At 38.1% G+C, this 27694-nt stretch overlaps 1 protein-coding gene across 1 annotated transcript in view; it reads right to left on the reverse strand.

The window, feature by feature from the left end:
• LOC103147793 (cadherin-4) overlaps nt 1-27694 on the reverse strand; it is a 253551-nt gene that overhangs the window by 35827 nt on the left and 190030 nt on the right. Inside the window, exons 6-8 of the mRNA XM_016678784.1 lie at nt 9222-9377; nt 3827-3971; nt 229-401 (exon numbers count right to left, since the gene is read on the reverse strand). Coding sequence (XP_016534270.1) covers nt 229-401; nt 3827-3971; nt 9222-9377 — 474 coding nt within the window. The remainder of the gene's footprint in view (nt 1-228; nt 402-3826; nt 3972-9221; nt 9378-27694) is intronic.

A 27694-nucleotide genomic window follows, 5' to 3' on the forward strand; every position in this document is an offset into this window, starting at 1 on the left:
TGTTTGTGTTTGTGTGGAGGAAATATGTTCTGACAAATGGCTGCATGAGATTTGAAAGTGTTGACAGAGTAAACAATACTGTTAGAAAAAGTGGTGCTTAAGAGGAAATAAAGATGTGTCTTATGCCCACTTAGACATGGTGAAACCAAAAGGGGTTCTAGGATTTAAAAGCAACCATTTCCTCACTGTCACAATATCTTTGTGAAGTGCGAAACATGAAAGACAAACCTCTCTGTCGAGTCCGGGCGCCACTGTCATGATGTCTCCCGTCTCACTGTTGATGGTGAACATGTTAGGGATGGGGCTGTGCGGTGTCTGGGACAGGATCCGATAGCGCACCATTCCATTAGCCGTGGTGTTGTCATCGGCATCAAATGCAGATAGATGCATCACGTAAGTTCCTGGCGAAGACAAACGTTTGGTCAACATGCACGTCCAGATGCAGTTCATTTTGCTCTTATTACTGAAAATACTGCTTTCTATGTTATTGCTGTTTTGCTATGTTTGGTTTTTGGTGTTAATTTGTGTTTTGGTCATTTTCTTGTTGCTCATTTCCATTCATGTTCCATTCCCTGCTTTCAATCTGCCACAGCTGTTCCACATCTATAAAATAAAGGGCATTTATCAAACCTGTTTTTCTCAGATTCAAGACTAAACCATGGGAAACAAACACTCCTGGTGGGTTACATGAGTTAAAATGAATGAGTATATGAGAAAAAACCAAAAACAACAACAACAAAAAAAATCCCACTGATCTGTATGGTGGAGGATCTATGACACTGTGGGATGCCGTGTACTCAACAGAGGCATCATGAAAATTGTGACAAAATTAAAAATAAAAATAGAAACCTTGCCATTCGCCAGGACATTCTTCTTAAACTCAGTTTCTCCAGAGGGATTTATTGATTTTTGCCAGTCACTTGCACAGAGGCAGAAAATCTCATATTGCATCACATTCGACTCTTTGCCTGAGTGTTCACCATCTTTAATCTTTTGAGCTTGGTCTGTTTTAACTTTTTCTGCTTTGACCTATGAGTTGTTTTTTTTTTGTTTGTTTTTTTTTTTTTCAATGGCTCTGAAACGTTTTTGAAGATTTTTTTTATCAAGCTACATACATTTTTTGTTCTCTGACATTTGACAGCAAAGAAACAACTTCAGCATCTCACAAACAGTTCGCAGGTGGAGTTCACACAGTGATTAATAAACATGTTGAAATGAAAAAGGAAAAGCCTCTACACCCAAGATTGGAAGTGAAAGCAGATTACTCCTGTCAACTTCCATACATGAGAGCAGGTCTAACTGCTCAGAGAAAACATCACATGCATGCTACTTGTTTCACATTAATAATGTTTTTTTCTGACCTCACAGACATTTTCTTTTCAAACGAAATTACAACCTGTAAACACAATTTTTGCATCGGCACATATTTGTTCATAAAAAAAGTGAAATCTTCTCTATGTTTGATTACAGTTTGGCAAATTCCATAGCCATCCAACCCACAACATTTTTGTACTTTAAAGAATAAAACCATGTGCTAAGGCAAAAGGAGAATGGACAGAGCAGTGATGGATGAAGGTGGAATTATGAACCAAAAGAGATTGAGACGTGTTGCAAATTGTATTTTTAATTATTTGCTTCAGTTTAAAACAACAAACAATCAAACAAACAAAAACACTTTAAAAATGCTTCAGGGCTGTCTTTCTATCATATGGGTGCCAAACCAAAACAACCGGACCCACGGAATAATCTTTTGGCCTCACTCCCACTTAATCCAATACAAATCTAAATTAATCAGATTTTTGTTACTGAATCCTGACTGTATTTTTTTTAGTCAAAAAGGATTTTTCTTACTGTAGCGTGATTGTTCAAAAACTGCAAATGCCCGCGTGGACAGCATTTGCCAAATTTGTCCACCCACATGTGGAAAACGCCTCAACTAGCTGCTTTGCCAGGCGACACTGACTCACAGTCAATGGGCTGATTCATGTCAAGAGTTTTGATCTTTACATCTGGCAGCGTAGCAACTTCCCACAGGACTGTGCTGATGTGCAACACATTTGACTTCCCTTTATTTTACTGTCCAACCACAGCAAAACTTTTACTAATAGAAAGAAACATGTTTTTTTTTTTCTAATGTTCTGTTTTGCTTCGAGATGTTTAGTGTGGTACTTTTTGTGTTCTTCGTGCTACTTAACCAAACTACCTAAACTTTTCTTTTTGAACAAAGGGCCCTTCTCACGTACAAAACAAAATCACAAGAGACAAATACTTTGAGTTTAACTTACTGTGCCACATTTCTCTTCATAAGTAAGAGATCATGAACTTTATCAACAATATTAATGCAAGCTTGAAGCAAATGAAACCTGAAGTCCTGTTATTCAGAGATGATTTCCCCCCAACAGTCCTATAGATTATCATACTTGCTTACTGTTGCTAGGTAAAGATGTGCTAAAATCCACTTAAATTGAGTGACAAGAAAGTTCCCATTTTGAGAAGTATTTGTTTACAGGGGGAGTATTGTTATGTAATAGGGTGAAGTTCAAACCCATGCAGAAGGTATCACTGCATAACTTACTGTAGGTGCCTAAATGCATGAGCCCCTCCTGATGAGTCACCCATTATGTGAAGAATAAGCCTCTGTGCTTCCATGAATGTTTTGCTTGTTTGCTTTCAAGTCTCCACACCCTCATAAAACTCTGTGGGATCCCGCCGCCTGTCACCCAATCTCTCCATCTCTTTCTCCCTCTTCGCTAGTTGATTCTAATTGCCAGAGATAGTGATATCATGCCACTGACAGCCCCTGTCCGAGGATAATTGTAACCGCAGCTCCCATTTCAAACTTCATTACGTTTCAAAGCAACATTTGTCAATGACTCGGCCAGAGGGAGCACTCTAAAGCCCTCTTAGTTAGACAAGAAAAAAAAAAAAAGATGTTATGAACAGAGAGCAGGAAAGAGAAGGAGAGCAACAGAGGACTGACTGCGTGTTTGGTTTGATTCCAAGCTGAGAGACTATCAGTCCCCACCCAACACTTTTCACTTGAGATGGAGGGATACAGTGAAAGATGAAGAATCACAATGTGTCACACATCACTGGGGTAATTTCATTAAGCTGCACTCATATGGGGTTTAATGTGGACCCTTTGTATGGGCGTCCTAAGCTGTGCCTGACAGGATTACGTCCCCATAATGACTCTTTAATTTGCAAACTAATTCAAGTCTGTAATTGGCCTTCCTTTGAAACCACTGGAGCTCCAAATTCTAAAAGTCTTTTTTTATGATTATTGTTCAGCTTAATGTCATGCATGCCATAGAGACTCATATGCTGCGTGGGGCAAGGCCGGGGGAATGCCAATAGAATGAGGAGAGAAAAGATCATTCTGAAAAAAATGCAGAATGAAAAAGTAAACAGAAGATTTAGAGAAGAAAACAAGCACCTGGACACCTCTTCAGATCACCTCCAGCATTATAAAGTTGGGCTCATCAGACTCAAACTCACATATGCTCCAAGGTTTGGTGTCAAATGAGCCAGTAGCGCTACATTTGGTACATTTAATCCTCAATCTTTTCACCAGCATGACAACGCTTATTGCTTTAAAGTCTTTGTTTTTCTGGGCTAAATGAAAAGCTGTAAGACACAGCATTCCCTTTCACATCAAAGGGAATGGAAAATTCTCTGTTCTGCCCAATGTTCACATTTTGCACAACACTTGTAATGACAGCGTTCTTTCCTCAAATTCACAGACTTACATTGGCTGCTGCAACAGGCTAATTTCTGGAATTGCTCTGGATAAATTATCCCTCTACCTTCTCTTCCGTGTCATTACCTGGTTTAGAACCTTCATCCACAGAACCATTGTAGACCTGGTTTTTGAACTCTGGTCTGTTGTCATTCATGTCGATGACGAAGATGTACAGATCAATTGGGTTCTCGACCTGGTTCCCATTCATGTCCACTGCATGGGCCCGCAGCTGGGAGAAAGAGAAAGAAAAAAGGTCCAGATTACAGCTAAACAATGAGGAGGTTTATATGGAGGACTAAATCAAAGCAAGGCTCCAGCTTGAACAGGTCATTGAACAGAACTAATGTTCTTGTTGCAGAAAAATAACATAACTGTGGAAAGGCTCTTGTGGTGGATGCTCCTACCACCACCACATTGTGTTAGTATTTATTTCTTTATTAGTATAGTTTATAGTCTGTTTAAGTTAGTTATTTCATTTAGACATATATTTTCTAATGGGTGCACACTTTAGTTAATGTCTAAAGTCAGTTTGCTTCATTTGTTCATAGAATGCTTTAGTTAATTTTGTATTTATTTGTTCTTTTGTTAGATCAGACCTCCCTCAAGTGGTAGATTTAGGTTACTCCACCCCTATTTAAGCAGCCTTTGTTCTTTGTTTGGTAGGTCAGTTTTGTTGGTGAACAGTTAGAGTTCAGTTTGGATCCAAATTTGTCATTTATCCTTTGATTTATTCTTGCTTTAAATCTTTATTCTATGTTAATGATTTTTCTTTTGAAGAATTAAATTGAAACCTTTCTCTACTTTGAACATTTTTTGTCTTCATCTGAGTTTGGTCCCTCACACTCTGTTGAGTGGAGCACATCAGACACTACCGCAATGACTAAAGATACTACAACTCTACTCAGCTTGTTGGTATGACACAAGTTCTGAACTATATTTAAACCACTCACAAACAGATTGCTACTGAATAACACAGCTGCAAAATGTATATTACCTTGGGTAGTTATTTAAGTTTATTAGAACCAACAACCGTAATGAATCTTGTAGCGATTTCATGGTAGTGCAGCAACATGATGCGTTATTTTCAGCAGTGATTGCAAACAAAAATTGGACAAATCAACTGTGAGTTTTACAGTCCCCGTTAACCTTGGTACTCCTTAATACCATCTACCAACAAGGTAGGTGTCAACATAGGGTGTCAGAAGACACCTATTTTGTAACTAGAATCCACATGTGCTGTTTAATCTCAGTATATTTCCCATTATTTTGTAAAGATTTCAGATTTTCGTTGGAAAACATTATTAAAGAAACAACGCATGGAGCACTATTTGTTTCAGAAGTCAGTAATCAGTTTTTTTGTTTAATTAGTCCGATGAAATGATTTCATTACTATTATTTAAATAATATTTTAACAATCTAGTTTTTATTAATTGTGTAAATTCAAGTGTCGTCAAACACTTTCACTTTATGGTGTAAAATATATGTATGAAGTGCCATCTTTACAGTGACAATAAGAAAATGACTGCATTGACAGCCTTACTACTACAATTAAAAAAGGAAAAAAAGAAAAACGTATCAAAAGTTTAACTTAAAATATTTAGAAACAGGGCACTGATAAATCATGAATACAAATGCAAGTGAAAAGAAAAATGTTCCTTTTTCACTCATTTGACAGAATTTGACTATTTTTCCCAAATATATTTTTAATCTGTTGTTCAGATGGAGGTAAACAATGACTAATGTGGAAAACAATTATGCTTTAAAGCAGAGGCATAAAAATATATATATTTTTAAATAAAATGCAGTAAACAAAAAAAAAGAATCCATATTGAGGTTTTTAGGGTAAGTGGGTGGGTTGTTTCAAGTTTCTTATAGAACTTGCTAGATATCCTTGTGAATTCAGTCTTTTAGTCTAAATCTAAGACTTGTTTTTTCTTCATGTAATCCCAGAGTGACTTACTGATATTGAGCTCATGATGCTCAGGTGGCTACAAGAGGCTTTCATTATCTAATTGCTGCAGACAGTTATTCATTATTCTGACTAGATCTAGACTTTTGCTTCGCCAAAGACCAAATTTCACCTGAAAGCTTTTTAATGTAAAAAAGCTTTTACATTAAAGCTTTTTAATGTAAAAGCTTTAATGTCTATAAATGGAGAGTACCTGGAATGAATATCCAACATCAAAACCACCACTGAAGCCTGTAGAATTGTTGATATATATATCACATCATTCACTGTGTTTTCTGTTGACCCTAAAGAATCACAGAATTTCCATTTGGCAAAAACAAGTGAGGTAAAGTCATTTGATGTTTAACCACCAAAAAGCCACAGCATCTCCAAACTGGGAAAAAAAAACAACAAAAAAACATTTCTGTTGGCACAAGATAAAATCTTCATAACTGAATTCTGCAGCAACAAAACTTTTTATAATATTTTTACTAACATAGCAATATCAGGCATATTAGATAGCAACTTCAGAGTACTGTCCCTGCAGAGAAATTGCCTTTGCGATGTATTCTTTCTCCTGACTTCTTATCTGTTCACACTTAGCCTGCCAAACTTTTATCTCAGCAGGAACCAAACGGAAAACATCTTATTTCATGGAAGGCTGGCTCAGTCGTAAAAGTGAGGTGTCGGTTTCAGAATGACTGCACTGGATCCCCTGGCCAGCGTTCTGTCTGGTTTTGTTTGAAAGCAAGCCTTGAAATCTCTTCGCTTCCCTTTGACTTTACGAAAAACAAAAAACAAAAAAAAAAACAACCTGTCAGCACATCTGAAATTCAGCTTGGCAATGCTTAGATCGATGAAATCACAGGCTCTGATTTCTCACAGTGTTTGGACTAGAAAACATGGAGCTTTGCTCTTTTCTCTGCTTATGAAGTCTGGAAGTAAAAAAAAACAAAACAATAAAAATACAAACAAACTAGAGTAATGAAATAAATAATCAGGAACGTTCTCAGGCCATATGCTTGTTTTATCCTCTGTAGGAGAAAAAGTTAGAAATAAAGAACAGCAGTCGCATTTCAAAATAAACTCCTTGATTCTCTCAAAACCTGTTCACTTTGCTTGGGAGTGTTTATGTCCCTGAACATGACTTATTCAGTGATTTTTGTGCCAGTGTGAAGCAGTAGAGATGTTTACCTCGATCACAAAAGTAAAATGAAAGAAAAAGTACAATACATTCTGCTGCTACAATAAAGTCTTGCACATATGTTTTCTATTACATAAATGTTCACGTTCAGTTTTCAAGCCGAGCTGCTGTCTCTTAATTCATTACTAGGCATTAACATCAAAAGAAGGAATAAGGAATGATAAAATCATCTTTCTGTGAATGGATGGGGAATGAAAGCATGACATAAAAAAAGAATGAATTATTGCGGCACATGTGATTTGAGTGTAAAATATAACGTTGTAAACAGTAATCCCACTCATACATTTCATCGTGTTACAGTAAGAAACTTCAGTGTATTTAAAAATAGCCCGTTAGACTTTAGAGGTATGTCTCTAGCAGCCTTGCATGTACTGATATTAAAACTTTTTTCCGTTCTTCGTAAATTAGCTCAAGTTTTCTCCATCAAGATCACACTTGATGGAGAAAAGTTTCCCCACGGAATGATGCTGTGTTAATATATAAACTAAAACTTCCAGTCTTTAGATGTGCATAGTTGATAAAGGCACATGCCTTTATCAGCAGACTTGGAGCTTTAGTAAGCAAAAAATGTAAATACAAATATACAACGTGCTGTTTAGACTTTTTTTAGTAAAACAAAAACAAACAAAAAAAACACAAAAATTCACATATTTTTCCCTTTTTTTACAATACAGCTGTATTATGTTTTGTTCTGTCAGACAAAATTCGACATTCAGGTATTTAGCTACAATGGGAAAATACGCAGAAAGCTAAATAGGGTGTGAAAATTTTTCCAAATTATCATAAGAACTGTGCCCCTCTTTGCTTCCATTTTATCTCAAAGATGTGAAAATCCACTCCACAGTTCCTCATACCCTTCTCTTCACCAACATCCTCTCCATCCTTTCAACGTTCATCAAAATGACATCTTCAGAAAAACCCGGAGGTGAAACTTAACTTTACTCTTTCAATATCCACTGCTATATAGCAGGCCAGGAGCCAGACCCCTCAACGAAACCTACTGCCGTCCCTGTGTCGCAGCGCACAAACCCACAGCCTAATTCAATCTCAGCAGGAGTCGGGAGATTGCTGCCTTGTTTAAAGAAGGCAAAATGTATTTCTGAGTTCACATTAAAGTTATTATCTTTAAAACCAGGGACGGGGTAGGGAACTGAACCAGGCAGTGCTCTACATTTGGGAAGAAACAGCGTCATGATGAAGACAGCAGAAAACCGAGAGGCTTCAACACTTTTTTTCCCTCTCTCTCTTTTCATAAGAATGCATCTTGTTGCTTGGCTGATTTTGAATTCTAAAGCACTCGTTCTCCTGAAATAAAAAGAAGTAGAGCATAACTGTGTTCCATCCTTGCATGAAATATGAAGTAAACAAAAAAAAAAAACAAAAAAAAAAAGACCAGAAAGTCAAAGAGCTGTGGTTTGCTAAAGAACAAAGTGAAGAAATACATGAAAAGTTTCACATTTAAGTTTTCTGGATTGAAAACATTAAAGTTCCATTAAGTCCAGCTGGGTGACATTTATGTTGAGTATTTTTAAATGTCATATCCTTATGAACAATGCCAACATCAATTTAATCAGAAAAATTGATCTTTTTTTTTCTTACATTCTTACTCCTTGCATATGGAGCTGGAAGTGGGACACAAAAGAAGAAACTGAATAGAAATGTCATACAAGAAAATCTAATGTCAAAATTAATAAGTTAAAACAATTTTTAGCATCTAACACATTTGTACTCTTATTGTTTAGATGTTATTTTGCTCAAGTGGGGTGCATCTTACTGGAAAAGCCCACTTCTTTTGGTCATTGTTTCAGTCCTATAGGAGCACACTGCAAAAACAGTTTAGTTGGTGTTTTTTGTCAAGATAACATCTGTATGCCAAGACTAATTTACTCCCTGTAGAATACTGCACTGTAAAATGATGATCACTGCAATTATTGTCAGTCCCTGTTTATGCTTTCACTTCTTGCAGGTAATGGTGAGCCCTGCTTCTGGACCTTACATCCCAATTCCCTCTGCTGTACAAAAAGATAAACAATATTTTTTATTTATTTTTTTTAATCCATTTGGATAACTACAAAAAAATGTGAAAACATGCTTGAAAAGCATTTTCTTTTGTGACGTGTTCTTTGCGCCTCCTAAGCATTTTTGCTATTGACCATTTCAGAAATGGTTGCTGCATTGACAAGGTTTACGCCAACTAAGTTAATTCCACACCTTTTCTGCTTAAGCTACGCTGCTCTTAGAAGTTCTTCAAAAAGTGCTGTCAAATGCAGAGAGGTACAAATTTGAACTGCAATCATTCACAGATGTGTCAGAGCCGCCATACTCACATGATAAGAAGATCGATGTTCTCGATCCAGAGGTTTGGTGACAAACATCTTTCCGAGCACAGGGTCGATGCTGAACACCTCGTTGGGTGGTTGATCCGCTCCCACCCCGGTAATGCTGTATCGGATTGAGATGTCCTGGTCCTGGTCAGAACGAATCTGAGTGACAAACAGAAAGAAAATGTCGACATAAATGATATTAATTCTTTCAATGCATCTCAGCGTGTTTAAAAATGTGTCCCGTTTTTGAGGATTTCACAACTGTACCCACAAAACGAAACAATTTGGATGTTTTGCTAAATTTATAATATACAACAGTGGAGCGTCATAACTTTTGTCCCCAAAACATGGTGTCGGATGTCATTCACTCCAAATGTACTTAAACAAAAAAAGAGTGCACCCCCAACATAAGTTGAAGTTCTTTCCTAAACTTTAACCTCACCCAGGCTTAAATAAAATATTCCCCTTCAAATTTACATCAAGTGGGACTTTCCTTACGTTTTTCACAATGTCTTCTGCGCCTCACCTCAACATACTTAAGAATTCCATTAGTGTTATACAGAGCACCGTGCGCTCTGTTTGACTACTTTGGACTACTTTAAATTAAAATTTTATTTCAGGATTTATTTGAAAGGATGGGTGTGTGAAAAAGCAAGATACAGTAATATGTGTAAGCCTCTGAATGAAGATGCATCCCGAGTACAGGCGCACTGTGACCAAAACTTACAAACTGAGAAAATGACTACATGAGCTTATCATCTGTATAATTAGGGAACAGGGTGCATAACAAGAGCAAAGTAACTTTTGAGTCAAGAAGTGCACAGAGGAAGAAAATTATTTAATACCTGCGGGATATGGGAAACTGAATGTTCTTTTCAAAAATAGGCTTGCATTTTGCTCCAGCTTTCCTTGCCAGATAGGCAGCTAATAGGTGCATTAAGTGCACCATGATGCTTTGTGATTCGGACTGGAGTACTGTGTAATTGGGAGTCATTTGGAGGAGTTATTCAATTTAGTGCCCAAATAGAGTCCCAACCTCTGAGCTTCCTATTTCTATCCATTAACGGCCTGACAACTCGTGAAATCAGCCTGTGTATCAAAATGGCTCAATCATACACTTAAATCCGGTACGTACGTACATACTGTACAGACACGCATACAAACATGTACATGCACATACACAGAGGAGTAGTCTTGCTTTTTTCTTCTAATCAATGGCATAGAGCACAAGAGGAGTAAAATTGTCCAATGCTGTCTCTATCTTTTACCACTCAAGGAACCAATTTAGCCACACTTTTGACACACTAGGAATTCCAACCTGCTGAGAAAATAGCTGAAGCAACTAACAAGGACAGGGGAAGGACATACAGTATTAGCCAGGTGTCATCTGGGCTCCCATAGCTGCGGGAGTAAATGCCTGTCACCATTACTGAAAGCGGTGGTTATAACTGTTTCCCTCCTCGGTCCTCCTCTTCAGCATTGAAACGATCATTAGTGCTCTGTTTCTTTAGCAGAACTGAGGTGTGTCTTTGGGATCAAAGAAATGTGATCGCTCGCACTCAGCTTCTTTTTAAGACTTCAAGAGGATCTGTCACCACATCCGCTAATTCTATTTTGTGCCTATATGCAGGCGTGTTTTCTTTGGGGAGCAGGAGGAGAGGAGAGCCTCAGTAGGCTGTGCGCATATCTCCGTGAATTGCTGCTGACAGTTCTGATAATTAATGAGCTGCAAGCATTTACTGCTAATACTTCAAAGTAAGTCTCGCTGTTAAACGCTAACATGGAAACAAATTTCCAGCTAGTAACTCAGTTGAACTCTAAGCGTGGTGTCTACGCGATGCAACATAATGCCACTTCCACTCCTGTTTGAGCACTGCGAAATATAGGCAGTTATCAAACTCTTTTATTACCTCTGTTTTACCCTCACTAACCCCTTCTTCTCCCAATTATTGTCTTTATTTCTTTTTCTCTTTTGTCACTTTTTTTTTTTTTTTTTGCCTGAATCCCACTCCTACTAACACCTGCCTCTTCCTTCCTCTGTGCTCGGTGAACCCTCCCTCCCCTCACTTCAGGGCTCCGTAGGTACAGAAGCCATGCATGGAAAATGGAATTACTTAAATCCTTTGGCCTTGGCAGCACCGTGTAAATTCTCTCTAGTTAGGAAGTGATGGTTCTCCATAATTCCATTTGGGTTTTCCCTTCCCCCAGATTCCCTACCTACTGCCACATTGTCCTGCTTGGAATGGATTGGAAGTCGTAGGCATTTGGATTGTAAAATGTGATTTTAAAAACAAACTAGAGAATGACTTGGATTTTAATCTTAAACTAGACCATTTTTGTCAACCGCTCACCAGGCAGAGCAAAGATATACTGTTTTTGATCAATAATGAATGTGATGTACCTCGTGTGCATCCATTAAGTCATCCAGTAATGGATTTTGGGAAAATGAATCAGCAGGTCATTCATGCACGTAAGTTGACCGCTTTAATCACATTATATTAGAAAAGACAGGATGTCATTATCAACAGCAAGAAAAATCTCACTGTCCTTCTGACATTTTTTGCTCCACAAGCTGATATTTATATTGTATATTTAATAAAGAGCTTAGAAAGATGCAAGCACAAAGACATTCTCATACGTTTATGGAGTTTATTTGCATTCATAAGTGGAAAATTGGAGACAAGGCTCTTCATGATGTATTAGAGCTGTTCTTTTTCCTGGATGGATGTTTATGAAACACAGCTTCTCTCGTGGCAATTTGCCATCAGCAAAGTCATAGCAGACGTTAAGTGCAGGGTGTTTGACCACAGTCTATATTGGGAATGATAGAGCTCATTTAAATTATCTGCCTTTACAGCATAAGTCATATGTTTTCAGTGGGGTTTGGGATTTGGAAAGCGTATTCCAAAAACCTGATGCTGGCCTATTTTATCCAATCCAAACAAGTTTTGGAATACCATGACCTTCCAGGTGAAACACCCAACTATGTCTGGGTTTTTAATGAATAGGTATTTATCATTTGATTTGATTTTGATTTTATCAAAGGTGAAGTTGAAAAATGTTAAGTTAGTCTACCGTTTACTGCCATTATACTTCCCTTTGTACAACGTGCTATTATCAATGGCAGTGAAACACACCCACAGCATGGGGGGAACACCACCATGTTTGACTGTTGGTCACTCCTTTAAACATCCTTCTTGTCTCTGCAGCAAAATAGCTGTCTTTGTCTCCGCTGGCCATTAAAAGCATCAATTTCTTCAAACTCTATCAAAACATTTGGCTTTCATGTGTGGAGAGCCGCACATTTCAGCAGAGCTTGAATGTTTTGATTTTGAAACGGAGACTCATATTTAACTAGCTTCATCACAGTCCATGTTGCTGTTGCACCATCTTTTTGTGTGGGATGCAATTTACTCTTGATTGTTCCTGAGCATCCCCTCCAAAACATCTCCTTTCATATAAGTACAACAGATTCAGTCAGATGGTTGAAACTTTGACATATAAGGGTTTTCTAATCAAACAATCATCCTAAACATACATAAAAAATAGTTTTGTGAAGGATAAAGCAAGATTATCTTAAGCTTCAGGAAAGGCCTCTGTGAAACTAAAAAGCATATGCATCCAGTTGAAATATAACACAAATTCTGGTGGTGAAATATGAGGTCAGAAATAATGATGGGGCTTTGTTGATGGTCACATACTGTTCATGATACCTCTGCAACCTGGCATGGGAGACTTCAGATGTTTAAATACTAATGGGGGATTTGAGGGGGTATGTACAAATTTGACCTGGTGTGGATTGCGGGAGAGCCACAAAACATTTAAATTTATACACCCACTTATCATTTTAGAAAAAAACTACAAGTCTTTGCTGAACTATCTGTTGACCTCTGAACGGAAAGGTTTACATGAATCTCTTAAAAGCACCCATTTACATGGCACTGGATGTGTATGCAATGTATTGTTCCATTCTTTTGTCTTCAGCTTTTCTTTCCAATCATTTTTGTATTTTCTAAGGAATTTTAAACATGTGCTTCTATGCTGGAGAGAACTGACATCCAACATTTGGTTCAGGTCAGTTCACTTTATTTTGGTAAATTAAAACAAACCAATACTAATTAACAAACCCATTATTTATTAAAAAAAGAAATAGGCTGAAGCCAAAACGTATACTTGCCTACCCTGTTCCTATACTTAGCAGGGCAGGCTAAGTATATGAAGATAGCTTGGCAGTGAGAGTAAGAGAACAGAGTCACGAGTGCATTATTCTGAATCAGAAAGCAGACACCGTCAAAATGACCCATTTGTCAGCAGATCAAAGCAATTCCCTTCATTACTGACAACATTTCTGGTTCTTATGGAGATCTTATCAGTGAGCTTAGCCCTCTTCTGTCAGGCAAAAGTGAATCAAATGGAAAATTATCATGCCAGCAGGTCTAGAGGGAAAACAGTCATCCGAAGACCCAGGGAAGGGAATGAATAAAGGGGAAGTATAACTCAGTCACTGAGCTCAAGATGAATACATTCTGAATTCAAGTAAATGCTAATAGGGTAAAAAGTATCTGACTACTACGTGTCACATTCCATACAACTCTATATGAAGTGCCAATCAGTATGTACATACTTTTCACGGACATGTTAAGTTACGTCACAGCTGTTGAAGGGACAGTTGAGCCTCTCCTTTGCCAGGGTGAAATGGTTTTTTCCAACTTAAATCAACAGCAAAATTGGTTTCGCAACAGGGCAATGGTGATGTTTGTGCTAGGTGGTTTCCTAGCACAGCTTAATTAAATGTGCCATTGCTGATCTCATTTTGCTTGTGTCTTGTGTTCCAGTTATTAGAGTTGGCTTTGCATTTTTATCCGTGTTTTTTTTTTTAATTTTGAAAGTTTTGACAGATATTTGTCATTGTTACATTTTTAAAAGCATTGATTCACCTACACTGTATATGTTTGTTATCTCTTGTCAATCCATCTGAAGATTTTTGAGTTGTTTTTGTAATCTGTTCAGTTTAAATATTTCTGCAGTGGAGCAGAAATCTGATCCGCCAACAAATGGGGATCAGGCCCCATTTGTTAATCTAGGGTGCGACTTTGCTTTGAATCAGTTTCTAAGAGGGCAAAGCACATGATATGTTAGTTTGAGCACATATCAAATTTGATCCTGAATTGGCCAGTCATGTTTTTGTTATTCTAGAGCTGGCTTGGCCTTTTGCTACAACACGGAGGGCATACACTATCTGTCATGTACATGTGACGTCTCGGCAATGCTGTTGTTGACAAATGTCAACATAAAGTGGATAAAGGTTTCAAAGTCAAGAAAACATCTACCAAATACATATTTCATGACAGGGTATGTATGACAACTCCATTGTTTAAATATTTAGAGCATCTCCCATCCAACATTTTGAAATGAACTTGCAGGACTTTTTGTGAAAGTGGTTTTGAATTTTTATGTATGCCTCCCACTTTAGCACTGCATTGTGTCATGAATTCAACTCAGAAAACATCAGCAACTCAAGTTCATCTTAAGGTATTTACGGTATGTACATTGTGTACTTTTTAAACTGTTTTCCCCTAAGTATAGACTTTTAATGTTTCATATTCTAAACAGAAACAACACAAGATCATGACCGCCCATAAAGAAACAACAATGCTTACCCTAATATTGACTCAGATCAATATAAGAAAATACACACAAAATGAGAAGTGTCATTTTTCATTGCGAAAAGAAACCCCCCAGTGCAAAAATGATCAGTTAGAAGGCAGTTTGATGAACATCTAAATTAATGTTATGAAAGCAAAATAAAGTCAATCGGTTATTTTCTGAGGATGCTAAGAGGGCTGTGCAAAAAGACAAGGGGAATTAAAAAAAGGAGTGTAATCATTGTCTTTTTCTAGACAGACATTAGCATTTCAATCATTAGGATTCGACCACGAAACAACATTGATTCAATGACATCTCCTCAACATTGGGTACTTTGATAGAATCAGATGATTGTTTGATGGTTGATCCATCATCAATCGTCAACCTCAACCAAAATTTGTGACCCTAATTCAACATTGAGTTACCATTGCTTGCTTATTTGTGATTTCTAAAAAGTCTGTTGTATTTATGAAATGTTTTTCTTTGAAAGACATTAAAAAAAATCTGTCTCTTGATTGTAAATCCAATATTTCTTACTGTTTCATCTTGTGAGCTTAACACATCATTTTACCCTTAGTAGTATCATAAAAATGAAACACTGATAGCAAAGTTATTGAAGAAGCTCATGTAAATAATTGTCATGCTAACAAAAAGCGACCCAAGTTTTCATTTGTGGCTCAAGCACACCACAAACACACAGACACTCATGCCCGTTGTGTGCCTATGTGTCACTGAGGTACTCTGCAGTGTGCTGGTACTCAGGGGATGACACTACTTCACTGAGCAGAGGGGACAGTGGAAATAGTCTGTCACTCGCAGACAGCAAAGTCACAGCAAACCCCTACGGAGCTGAAAGCAAAGTCCCACAGACAGGAAAGTAACCCCCAAACAAAAAAAACAAAAAAAATGCCGATATGATTCAAAGAGAGATACATTACTTTAACAGGACAATAAAAGCTCACAGCTACACATGAAATCCAGACACTGTTCAACAGGTCACACAGTGACTGGTTTTCTGAGAAGAGAGAGAAAGAGAGAGAGAGAAAACCTAGAAAAGAAAAGCCTTTTAGGTGGCATTACATTTCACATAAACACTCCATCTGTCAAGCGTGTCTTTAGCTGCGAGTCAGGATAGTTTCAGCATTAAAAGCTTTGCTGTGGCCTTTTTAAAACACAGGCTTTGGATCAGACTTTGATGTTGAGCATTCTAGCTTTCAAAAAAGGCTGGACAGGGTTGATGTCTTAGATCTCATACTAAAGTGAAAAAAGGAAAAAAAAAAAAAAAAGCTTTATATCTTCAAACAAAAACCACAAATGGTTTACCAGAATAGTTGGCAAGCACAAGATGGATTTTACCTAAAAAGATGCACCTGTGACTGTTCAAGTCTTTGATATAAGTGGGTTAAATCTGAAAAAATGCAAACACAAAAAACAGAGAGTTGCAGTGGGGTGCGATTCTTTTTTCTTTCTCTGTTTTAGATTTCACAGAAATATCTTCACTGCTGGGCACTCTGCACATCTATGCACAACCAATGTGGTTATGGTGTTGATGACACATACACCAAAACGTGACTTTTCTTGAGCACCTGAGTCAGACAAAAATCAATGCTAAGAAAATGTTTGACTAATGTTTAATTCAGTTGCATGTCTCACAGACTCAAATAAAAGTTGTTGCACTTAATCTTCATCAAGACGCTCTTTATATTTGATCTGAAATACACAGTTGTCCATCAATGGTAAATACAACATAGTTTTCCAAACCTAGGATCTGCATGTACCTATTTTATATTTTATTTTATATTAGTGATTTGAAGCAGAAAAGAGGCAAACTAACGAGGAAGAACTCAACTCTATGGAGCTCAGCTAGAGGCTTCTGGGATACCTACAGCCACCTGATGAAAATCCAGAGAAGGATAAAGTCCAACCTCCTCTACACCAGTCAGCTTTAAGAGTCCAAGATATTTGTCGAGGTGAGTCCAGCCGTAGATGGCAACGCTCAACATACTCCAGCACTTTCCACACTAGTAAGGTGATGTATGTCCAGAAAGCCAGATCATGCTATCAAGAATAAGCATACCCCAATCTTCTCCCTGACCTGAGGGCACCCGAGCTTGTGATTACACAATCTGTCCTAGAAGCACGATCCGTATTGTCCGCTCATTGGTGCATGTGGTAAAAGAAACATTTCTGGGAGGGTTTATTTCCCTTTATATTTTAAGCGAACATGAGGAAAGGGAGACCTGTCTTTTCATGCACAAACTTGGAAAATAAAACTGATTCTGATCTAGTTCACATTTGTCAGGAATAGTAACTTAAAAGAAGTGTTTATTTTAATTTTATTCTTTCACTTAACAAGTAGCGGTTTTTATCACCAGAGAGACACCTGATGCTAAATGCATCTTCGTTCTCATGCTTGTTTTATGTGTCTGACCTTATTAATCCATTGTAACATGAATTATTAGAGTCTGAGGTGTCAAGAAAGATGTTTTTTTTTCTTTCAACTTTACAGCCACACGGCTCCCCGCCACGTCCAGACAGCTTTATGTCTTGCAGTTTTTAATTCCAGATTTATGGAATGAGCAGAAAGGACTGACAGACTTAAAGATGTAATTTCAGATTCATCCTGCAGAGCAGTTCATTTTGGGATGTGAGAGAATGAAACAGAGCGATGGCATGCTCGGCCTGCTTTTGTGTCATTTGAATGATGGCTAGAATTGACGCAGGTGAGATTATTAAAATACCTTTATCCACATTAGGGAAAATAACATGGAGTAATAGAAGGTAAGCAGTGAATGGCTTTTCCAATTATTGCACTGTGAAAAGAAGTCTGGTATTTAATAGAGCTGGCTTATGGCAAATTAGAGGTGCTATTCTCCCAAGAGGTAACAATGGAATGACTCTCCTCCTGACTCCTCTCATCCAGGCTGTGAGAATGAAAATAAGACAGCCATTGTCGAGGCAGACAAAGAGCAGCCACACCCTTAGCTTTGGGTTAGGGAGGTTAGACTTTGAGCGCTGTCATCTCACTGTTACCCCTCTCCTCCTCTGTCTCCGTCACCCTGTTTCATTAGGAGATTGATTAAATTGTGAAATTGGGAGTGTGATAGATGCATGAATAACGTCTCCAGCCGCTCCCTAAGGGTTTGACAAGGACAATATCAAGGATCCCCCCCCCCACACGTTACTCTTTTTTCCTGCTTTGTCTCTTTATACCCAGGAAACTCAATCTGGGTAATTAGAGTAAAGAGTGTAAGAGACTTGTAAGGGAGAGAAATGCACAGGGGGAGAGGGTAAAAGTGCTAAAAAAAATCTGCTGCTACTGCACTTTTCCAAGCCATTACTGCCTCCCTCTCTTTCCATCAACCTAAATTCACACACACACACGCATGCATTTCTGCACTGTCCACCCTTCATAGCCTACTTTTTCCTTCTCTTTCCTTTTTCTTTTGCTTTCTAAATCCACCAGGCAGCAGCAAAGAAGAGAAATGCAGACATGAGAGAAAAATGAAGGGTAAAAAACACAGAGGACAGGAGGTATAAGACGGGGAAAATGAAAGTGGTTGTGAACTGGCTACATCAGCAGAACTCAAGCAGAACTTGAGCTGTGCTGGCTGGAAAACCTGGAGACAGAAATTGCAGTGCAGCTGATTGGATATGCATCGTGCAAGCAAATTGGGAATTTCCCCTTTTGACCAGACGCTTAACCGTTTTGGGGTCTTGTGCTGCTACAGCTACATCTGCTTTACATTAATTGGGGTTGCATAAATGTAGCTTGAGCCAAAGGACGCAAAATACCTTAGGAGAAATTTTGAGAAAACGAAACGAGGGAAGTGATAGAGGGAAGACGTTCAGGTGGAAGCTGGGGCACTATGCAGGTTTTATGTTGACTGGACGCCTGACAAAATGAGCCACTCCTTGCCAAGTCTGCTCCTGCCAAGCACAAGCAGAAACTGAAGAGGGGCTGGACCTTGCCTTGCTCCATGCTGACTGCTTTGATTTGAAAAGACACACATTATGCATGTTGCATGCACAGACACACATGGACGCCCCCATCCCATGTGTGCGCAAACATCCTGGTCATGCAACAAACCACTAAGTTTTTTGTTGTTTTTTTCCCCAGGAATGTTCTAGTTTCTGCTAACCAAGTGAGGGATTCTGCTTGGCAAACTCCACCTCAGCAAGAGTCCAACTGTCATATTGACAAATGAACCTTGGAAGAGTAAGAAGGTGTGTGAATATGCTTGTAAAGCTATGTGTCTCTCAATTTGTGTATTTTTTTTTTCCTGGAGCATAAGCATTCGTATCAAAGGGAGAACCTGCAGATGGCTGGTGTACATGAGGTTTTAGGTATCTTAAGAACAGCTGGCCAGTAACGCTCGCTATCAATCAGAAAATGGACCAGAGCCACCAGGCAACATTTTCTGTGAACCTTTGTTGGTTCCCAGATGCCATGTACAACACACTGCTGGGGATTTGGAAAAGCAACGTCCAATTCAGACAAACAGTTTGACACCGAGCGGAACCCCAAGATTCTGATACCTCCAGAAACCGCCAGAGGATTTCGAGAAAACGACAAACATGACATTTTAATAGTCAACTTCTGTGTCAAAATTCTAATAACATTGGAACAATAACATAGTCATTCTTATTCTTATGATAAGAATATTTATTGACCGTGTCTCATTCGGTTGCAATAAATGTTTCTGAGTGAATATTAAACAAAGACTTTTGCCTTATTTTGTGGACAAATTCTGTCAAGCATGATCTGGTTTCAAATTCAAAGTTGTGCAGAGATTTTCCCATCAGCAAACCTATGAGGCTGTGGAAGCTAGACACAGCCCGCAGTGATAAAGCCAGGTCCACAAATGAGCAAAAAGCCTGGTTTTAAGAGCACAGTCGACACTTCTTTCAGTAGGTGGTTCAGGTGTGAAAGGTTTGGGAAGAAATGTGTCTTTCAGACATCAATTTGAAAGATTTTTAAGTAGCTTATTAGATTGATCGAATTCTGATTATTGATATTGTTTACGTAGCTTATCGAAATGGTGCAAATGGTGTGCATAGTTTTAACACCAAGTTGTTTTATTGTAATTATCCCATAATTTCAGAGACATTTAAGAGGGCTGTTTAAGGAAAAGTCATTACGTATGAGCCACACAGGGCTCAGTTTAAAGAGAGTTACTCGGAGTCGAAAATGCCCAGGGAGTCAAATTAACCCCTTGGCGGTACTAGCGTTAAAACGACACTGACTACATAATGACAACTACAAATCACCTCATATAAAGAAGCATTTTATACTGCCTCGGATGAGCTGTAACTCTGTCCTCATAAGAAATGATGCAAGGGCAAGAGCAAAAAAGCTACTACACATCACTCAGATCAGAATTTTATGAACAATGAGGGATGTTAAATATTTTATAAAGGCAAAAGAGTCAGCGCTCTTTTCTGCAGGAAATAATAAAAAAAAAAAAGAGCGAATAAAAAATGTGCAAAAACCCCATCAGGGAGCTGTGGCTGAAGCACTCATAAGTAAAAAGCATTGAAAAACCAGAAAACTTTATATCTAGTGCTAACCTGTTTACCTTAGGAGCTGTTTCATCTTGAGACGCCATAAAGCATTTTATTGCACAGAGAGATTTTATTACAAATACACACAGCGCCAAGGTGTGCTTGTGTCTCTGTCTGTGCTCCTGCGTGTCTGCGTGATTGCGTGTGTGTGTGTGTGTGTGTGTTTGTATGCGTGTGCAGCTGAACGGAGTAGGAGGAAAATCTGCAAACAAAAACATCATTCCACCATGACAGTATCCATTATACTTTCAAGAAAGGATCTCGGCTGAAGCTTTTTATTGTGAATAACAAAGTAAATGGGATCAGATTATACAGGCGCAGGCCTCAATTTTATTTAACCTCCTCGTAAGAAAGAACCAAAGAAGGGGAAATGGGAAAACGAAAGTGGAAAAGGATTACAATTTAACATAACATCAGTTGCAACCAAAAGAACCTTTAATCAGATCAGTATCATGCACAGGTACCTTTCGCCTTACAATTATTTCTGCTTTTTATCCTCTGTAAAAGCTTGTGCTTTAGATAAATTTATTTTGTCCTGTCATTCAGTTGAGAGGCATAGCGGAGCAGTGGATCTTGACACAGCAGGAAAGTCCTGCGTTTCACTTGGCACAGTTGGGGTCAGTGTTTATGATTTAACAATAACATAAACAATAATAATCTTGGATGATTTGGAACCCTAACCCTAAACATCTGGAATACTGACATGTACCTTGTGCTTGAAAACCAAGCAGGGATGCTCTTAAGTTTTGTCTTGCGTGTCTGTTGCTTGCCCCGCAATAGACTGGGAAAACCTTCAAGGATGTACCCCGCCCATCATCATCATCACTAGCAACACTGCAAGGAATAACAAGGATGGCTGGACGGATGGATGCTTGTCAAACAAAAATCAAACATTATCTGAAGGATGGCACCTGATGGAGAACTCTTCAGATCTGCCTTTTATCGTTTCCGTACATCTTCATTCACTTCTCCGCCTGCCTGTCTCTCACTGTATTTTCTTCTCAGCTTTGCTGTCATGCTTGTCCCCCGTCTGCCTGTCAACACGTCCTTTCTGTTTGACCGACCTTCTTTCACATCAACAACAAGCATCACTTCCCTCAAAACCAAAACACTTCATTAGTTGTCCCCCCATCTCCCTCTGTCCCCTTTTGAAAACCTTCCCTCCCATTTAACCACACTTAATTTTATCTTGTCTTCAGAGAAATACAGATTCTTGGCTCTCCTTCATCCCTCTGATCCACAGGGTTGTGGAGGCCGCCCTCAGAGGGACCAAACAGAGGCTGTTTGTTAAGCTGTTATTTATCTCCCTCATAAAGTTCTCTTCATCTCCTATTAAACAGCCTAGAACTGTTGCCCTTGATGCGCACATAACTCTTTTGTCTTTTGGAGAAATGACTTACACTTTAATTTAGGATCAACTGAACCCCAGGCGGGGATCCCGGCCGAATGTTAAATCAGGAATATGTTGTCGGAGGATTTGTTTTCACATAGTGTTTATTTATTTTTGTTAATGTGTGAAGACTACGCTTGTGAGAGCGAGTGGGTGGCTGAGGCATGTCTTTTCATTATTATAGTTATTTGCTATGTCACTGTTAGTAGTAGTATCTCTGAGCCTGATTGGCCTGCAAAGAGCTGGGAAATATTCTCGCAGAGGATAAACAAACCCTAGCTGGGTATGGCTGATGAACATGTTTACTGGGACTTCATGCCACTAATTTCAATATAATGAGATATTAAACAGTGGAAATTACATTCCGGTCTCACTTCCCCGAACACATGAGGAATCAAAGGGCAAAAGCTGCTGACAAATACATAAATGCAGTAGCAATTTGTTTTTCCAGTCAATAATAGGATATTGCAGAAGACTCCATTTCCTGCGGCTGATAAATGTAATTACATTGATCTCTGTAATTTCACTAGAGGAAGGGAAATTAGGCTCAGAAGTTACATGCCAAAACATGAATAATGTTTAGGGGCCCCTTAGGACAGTAGGAAGTGGGGGTGGGAGGTGTTATTAGGGAAAAACAGGAATTGGAGACACAAAAGAATCTTAAGCTATTCTTTAATTTTTTCATCACTGTCATCAAACACCTCTGCGAGCGAGGTAATAATGTTCCCCCATGGTCTTACCCTCTTCTGTTAAATACCCAGGTCTCGTGCACTTCAAAAGATGAGCAAATGTATCATTAATGATCTGACCTGTGAAAAAAAGACACAAGCATGTTCTTTCATCACAAGGGCTCCATTAGCAGGAATAGCAATGTAATGTGCTTTCAACTTTGTCGGGCGTTTTACTCATCCTATCATGACTGTCCACCTGCAGACGCCTTTCTAAAGACAAAAACTGTTCTGAGACCTCTGTTACACACTCGATTACAGAAATATTCATGCATAGCTAACAGCTTCTATTTGAGATATTAATCTTCTGTGAAAGTTGACTTGAAACAAGACACAATGTCAACAGTCACACAAAAGGTGGAATCTCTCCGAGGATGTGTCTCAGCACAGTGATGGTGTTAACATACAAGGTAACAAAGAGAGGAATGTCATGTAGGGCATTCACAGATAAGTCTGTTTCAGTGATCAGCTCTCATAAAAAATGGTGGGCCACAGAGAAAAACAGACGTTAGTAATTGGGGGATTAATTGTAAACTGAGAATAGTTCTGCTTGACATGTACGGGAGATTCGGCTGTTCCTTGTCAACTGCAAGGTAAATGAGCAAATCAAATGCAGTCTGGTTAAAATGCAAGAAGAGCTATTTAACTGTGTAAAAAATCACCCTTATTCACCCCTGTAAAAATACATACACTTGTGAAGCATTCAGTCCACTGGTTTTGTCCAAATAAATAAATAAACCAAAGGAGTATGATGTAGGGGCAATGGGCAAACACAACTACTAAGAATGTTTTGGAAAATCAGGACACAGAGGAAGTTGATTTATTTGAAGATCTGACAGATAGTGATGAGAACAACTTTAAGTTGTTAGACACAGGATGGGATACAGTCACATTATTCATAACTGGAATATTGCTGGAATATTGGGCCAATCAATACAATCCAACATGTTGAGTGTCCCTGATAAGAGGTCAGAACAGTGTTGACGTCCAGACACAGCAGGAATATCTCGAGATTATCTTTAGAGCCATCACGATATTTGAGGCATTCTAATTGTCAAAAGTGGAAAAATAAAAAAAATGAAAAAAACAGGCTTAAAGTATGTAAAGTGTTGGGTGTATTGTGAAGTTGCCACGTTGACTTTATTTTAATAAATTAAGTAGATTTATCAAAATTTTTCACTTAGTTATAAGTAGTACTTAATTTAAGTTGAAGACCTTTTTGAGATAAAAGCAATTTAAACATTTATTTAGGTATACCCACCATGCATTGTGACACAAGCTGCAGGAAGTGCAGCAGAAAGTTTCCATTTTTTGAAACAACTATTTCATTTGTCACAAAAAATAGTTTTAAGATGTCTAAAGTGAAAAGGAAGACCTCAAATCTTCCTCTGTGCAGTTAGTCAGTGAGTCAAGAACAAGCCTGTACTTTGCTCTGGCCTCTTCAGAGAACCAGAGCTCCGCTTGGCTAACTGGCTATTTTTACCAAGTACTTTTATACAGCAGTAGCACTTAATGATCTTTTGCTATTCCTCAAAAAAAATATATTTTCTAAAGATTGTTTATTCAAATCTAACTTGGTGCAGTGTAAACTCATCTCTACTTTGTTTCTTTATTTTTATTGATTTGTACAGACAACTGTGCAGTCGGATAAATCCCATTTCCAGTTTGGATGAAGGACCAAAGTTGGGTCAAGGTGTTGACTTTCCTGACCAATAAATTTTGTTTACATATATCAAAGAATAAAATTCTGGGTACCATTTAGGTAACTACAACGTACTATAATTTATCAAATTAACTTAAGTTACACTCACAAAAATTGGACAAGTTAGATCTACTCTGAGTTGATTTATTGAAAATATATTTTCAGAGGCAAAGCATATTATTTTTAAGTAAGGAGAGCTAATTATATTTTACAGTGTGTCCAGCATGTACTGGACCATCATAATAATCAAATGTAAGAGGCTGTTTTGAATGTTTAATTTGCCTCAGCACTTTCAATCCTTATTTGATTACCCCAAACACTACAGTTACATTTAGAATTTAATACTGAACAAAAAAAGTTCGTATTTCCAGAGCTGGGAGTTACAAACACTGCAAATGAAACAAAACACTAAATAAAAATAAATAAATAAAATAAAAAAAACATGCTTTCAAAGGAAATGTCAATGAATCATCAAAATCAATACAAGACTTCAAATTTTATGATCAGGAATAAGAGTTTAAGATTTAACGGTCTTCAATGAAGGAGTATAAATATTTAAGAGCAAAGGCGGTATCTCGATCAATAGCCAGACAGACGGTTACATAAGCCAACCAGAAAACTGACATTTCAGTTCAAGAAGCAGTACAAAAAAAAAAACAAACAAAAAAAACAGAATGAAAACAGAAACATATCAAATGATGTTTTTTGGGAAAAGAATTGGAAAAGTCACAAAACACTCAATGTTCGTGCTGAAAGAAAATTTACTGCTGAGGTTGGAAGGAAGCCTGGTCTGAATTCCTCAAGAGGTGAAATGAAAGCAAAAGGCCAAGATTTAAAAACAAGCCAAGATGTGTTAGTCAGTAAAACAGAGCGAGTGAAATGCTGACACGGTCATTTCTGCTTTCGCCTGGACTGACTTCTGTTTCCTTTTTCCTCCCACTTATTACTCTGCAGCAGGTCTACCCTTATCTAAATAAGGTTTATTGTTTTTTTTCCCCCTCCCGTTTACTTGCTTGGTTGAATTCGTGCAGTGCTTGTGTGCGTGTACTTTGACGTACCACACCTGCCAAGAAAAGGACGTTTTTTTTAGCAGCTCACAAGAAGATCAAAAGAAATGGGACAGAACATAACACTCAGACAAAATGTGCTTGAATACACATGCAACAGTGCACATTCTGCAGGGTTTTATGTATTTCTTGGAAATACTGTAACCTCACATTTGAATGATTTCCCAGAAGGAGTTTATTTAGCCCAGAAAATGAGTTTTTTCTTTCCTATGAAGAAGTGTTTCATGTGGCCACTAATGTGACCAAGCTGTGGATTGAGTTGTGATCCTTAAATACTCGCATTCCTGCATTTCTCCATCCTGCAGCCTCTCTGATGGACTTTTTGGGAAGAAAAGAAGAGTCTTTCTTTCTTTTGTTCAAGGATGAAGCAGAATGGGGCCATTTTAAACCCCAAACAATTAGCATTTAAAAAGACAACAATGTGCCACATGCGCTTCATAAAACCTTTTGTTTGCCGTTTGTGTAGGACACTTATTCTCTCTCATGCACTCACGTACATGTGCCTGCATTTGAGAGCATATGTCTCGGCAGGAGGATAGTGATATGGTTGGAGACTGGAGCAGCGCAGTGCTGGTGTTGGCCGAGGGTTAGGGTGGCAGATGCCAGAGGGCTTCATTAAACACAAGAGGGGGAACTAGTGAACAGCAGCTCTCCAGGAAGTCTATCAGACCTAAACACAAACACAGACATGCCTCTGATTCTGGTCATGGTCATACGTTTTCTCTCTCCCTTTCTTCCCCTCTCCGTCTCTTTCTCTTTATGCGTTTATTGTTCTCAATTATACCCACTCATCTTTGTCCTCCCTCACATTTCTCCAATGCAATCAGCGCCAACTGTTTTCTACTGTGTGTTGCTTTTTGTTTCTCCATTTTTCTCTGATTCTTTTTGTCTGTCTGTCTGTCTGTCTGCTGTTTTTGTTGGTGTCGTGTCTGTCAGTGAAGCGGAGCAGTCATTAATCACTGGTAAATGTACGCAGAGAAGGCAGACGCCTCAAAGGAGGGGGCTGAGTTCTCTCATTCTGTTCGAAAAAACAGTTCTCTCTACATGCTCAGTGGAGAGAGATGCAGAAAATGGAGCACAGGTGCTGTGGCAAGTGCGGTAAACACAAACATATGCACCGAAAAACACACACACACACACACACACAAAATCAGCAACAAATGTTGGTATTTAATATGCAGACTAAGCTAACACCAAGTAAACAAATGCTGAGAACATACGACCAGCACAGATGATTTGCTGAAAAACTGAAGGACATTACAGTATTTTTCCATCTAATCTATCAGAGACAAATCTTAGATAATTATCCAGTTATTTAGTTATTGCTCTCTTGGATGTTTCCTTCATTTAAATACAGTGCAATGATCAATAAATATTTTATATATTCTAAGAATCAGCCACCTGCCAGTCCTGACATGTAACAGCAAATTGGAAAGTCAAAAATCCTCTCTTCCATACCAGAGTCAAAAGCTATTATTGAAGGAAAAATTATTGTTGTCCTATAGTTGTACTCAGAAGACATTTTGGGATTACTTAATCCCAAAATGTCTTACATCACTTGTCCCTGACATGAAAAGTGATGTAAAAACTGATAAACCACAGAAACAACCAAATATTGAGCGTGTCACTCAAATTCAATCTTAGCCCAAAACTGGAAGGTACCTGACAAAATGCAATGGGCAATACTTTGTAACAACCTTTTAATGATCAGTGAATGTCTAATAATTCTTAAAATTTGCATCCATAATACTTCTACAAAAAAAATTCCAAAATGAAACATATTTTCCACCTATTAAATTATCAGTTCAGTTGAAGCATTGCATCTATGTTAAACGATACGTTCCTATGCTTTCTGGGGCAGAAAATAGACAAAATCAACTAAGAACTAAGAACGAAGAATTAAGAATGGGAAGAACATTTCACAACATGTCCTGCCCTGAAACCAAATCTGACCTCTGATCAATCAAAAAAAAAAAAAAAAGCTTCACAACAACTGTCGGCAAATAGTCCAGTTTTTGCTTCCATCGATTTATTGTTTTCATTTCTCTGTTTTTTTTTTTGTTTTTTTTAGGACTGTTTAAATGGAGGAAGTTATGGCGTGGGTAAACTGGTGGTGGTTACAGTGAGTCTTTATTTACTTTTGCAAAAGAAATCAATGCCTTGGTGCCGTAGGAGACGTGTGTGGATCAATTTAGGTTTTCAAAAAGCCTCTGGAAAAAAAAAAAAGAAAAAAAGAAAAGAAAACAGAAAAATCAATATCCCTTACATGTTATTGATGGGTGTTTGGCTACAGAAGAAAGTGAAAAACAAAGAACAGCTGTTTACTTTAGAAAAATTCTACTGCTCAATCTTTATTTGACAGTTACCTTTCTGGATCT

The sequence above is a fragment of the Poecilia formosa genome, unplaced genomic scaffold (genome assembly GCF_000485575.1).
Source record: "Poecilia formosa unplaced genomic scaffold, Poecilia_formosa-5.1.2 Scaffold190, whole genome shotgun sequence".
Taxonomy (NCBI): Eukaryota; Metazoa; Chordata; class Actinopteri; order Cyprinodontiformes; family Poeciliidae; genus Poecilia; species Poecilia formosa.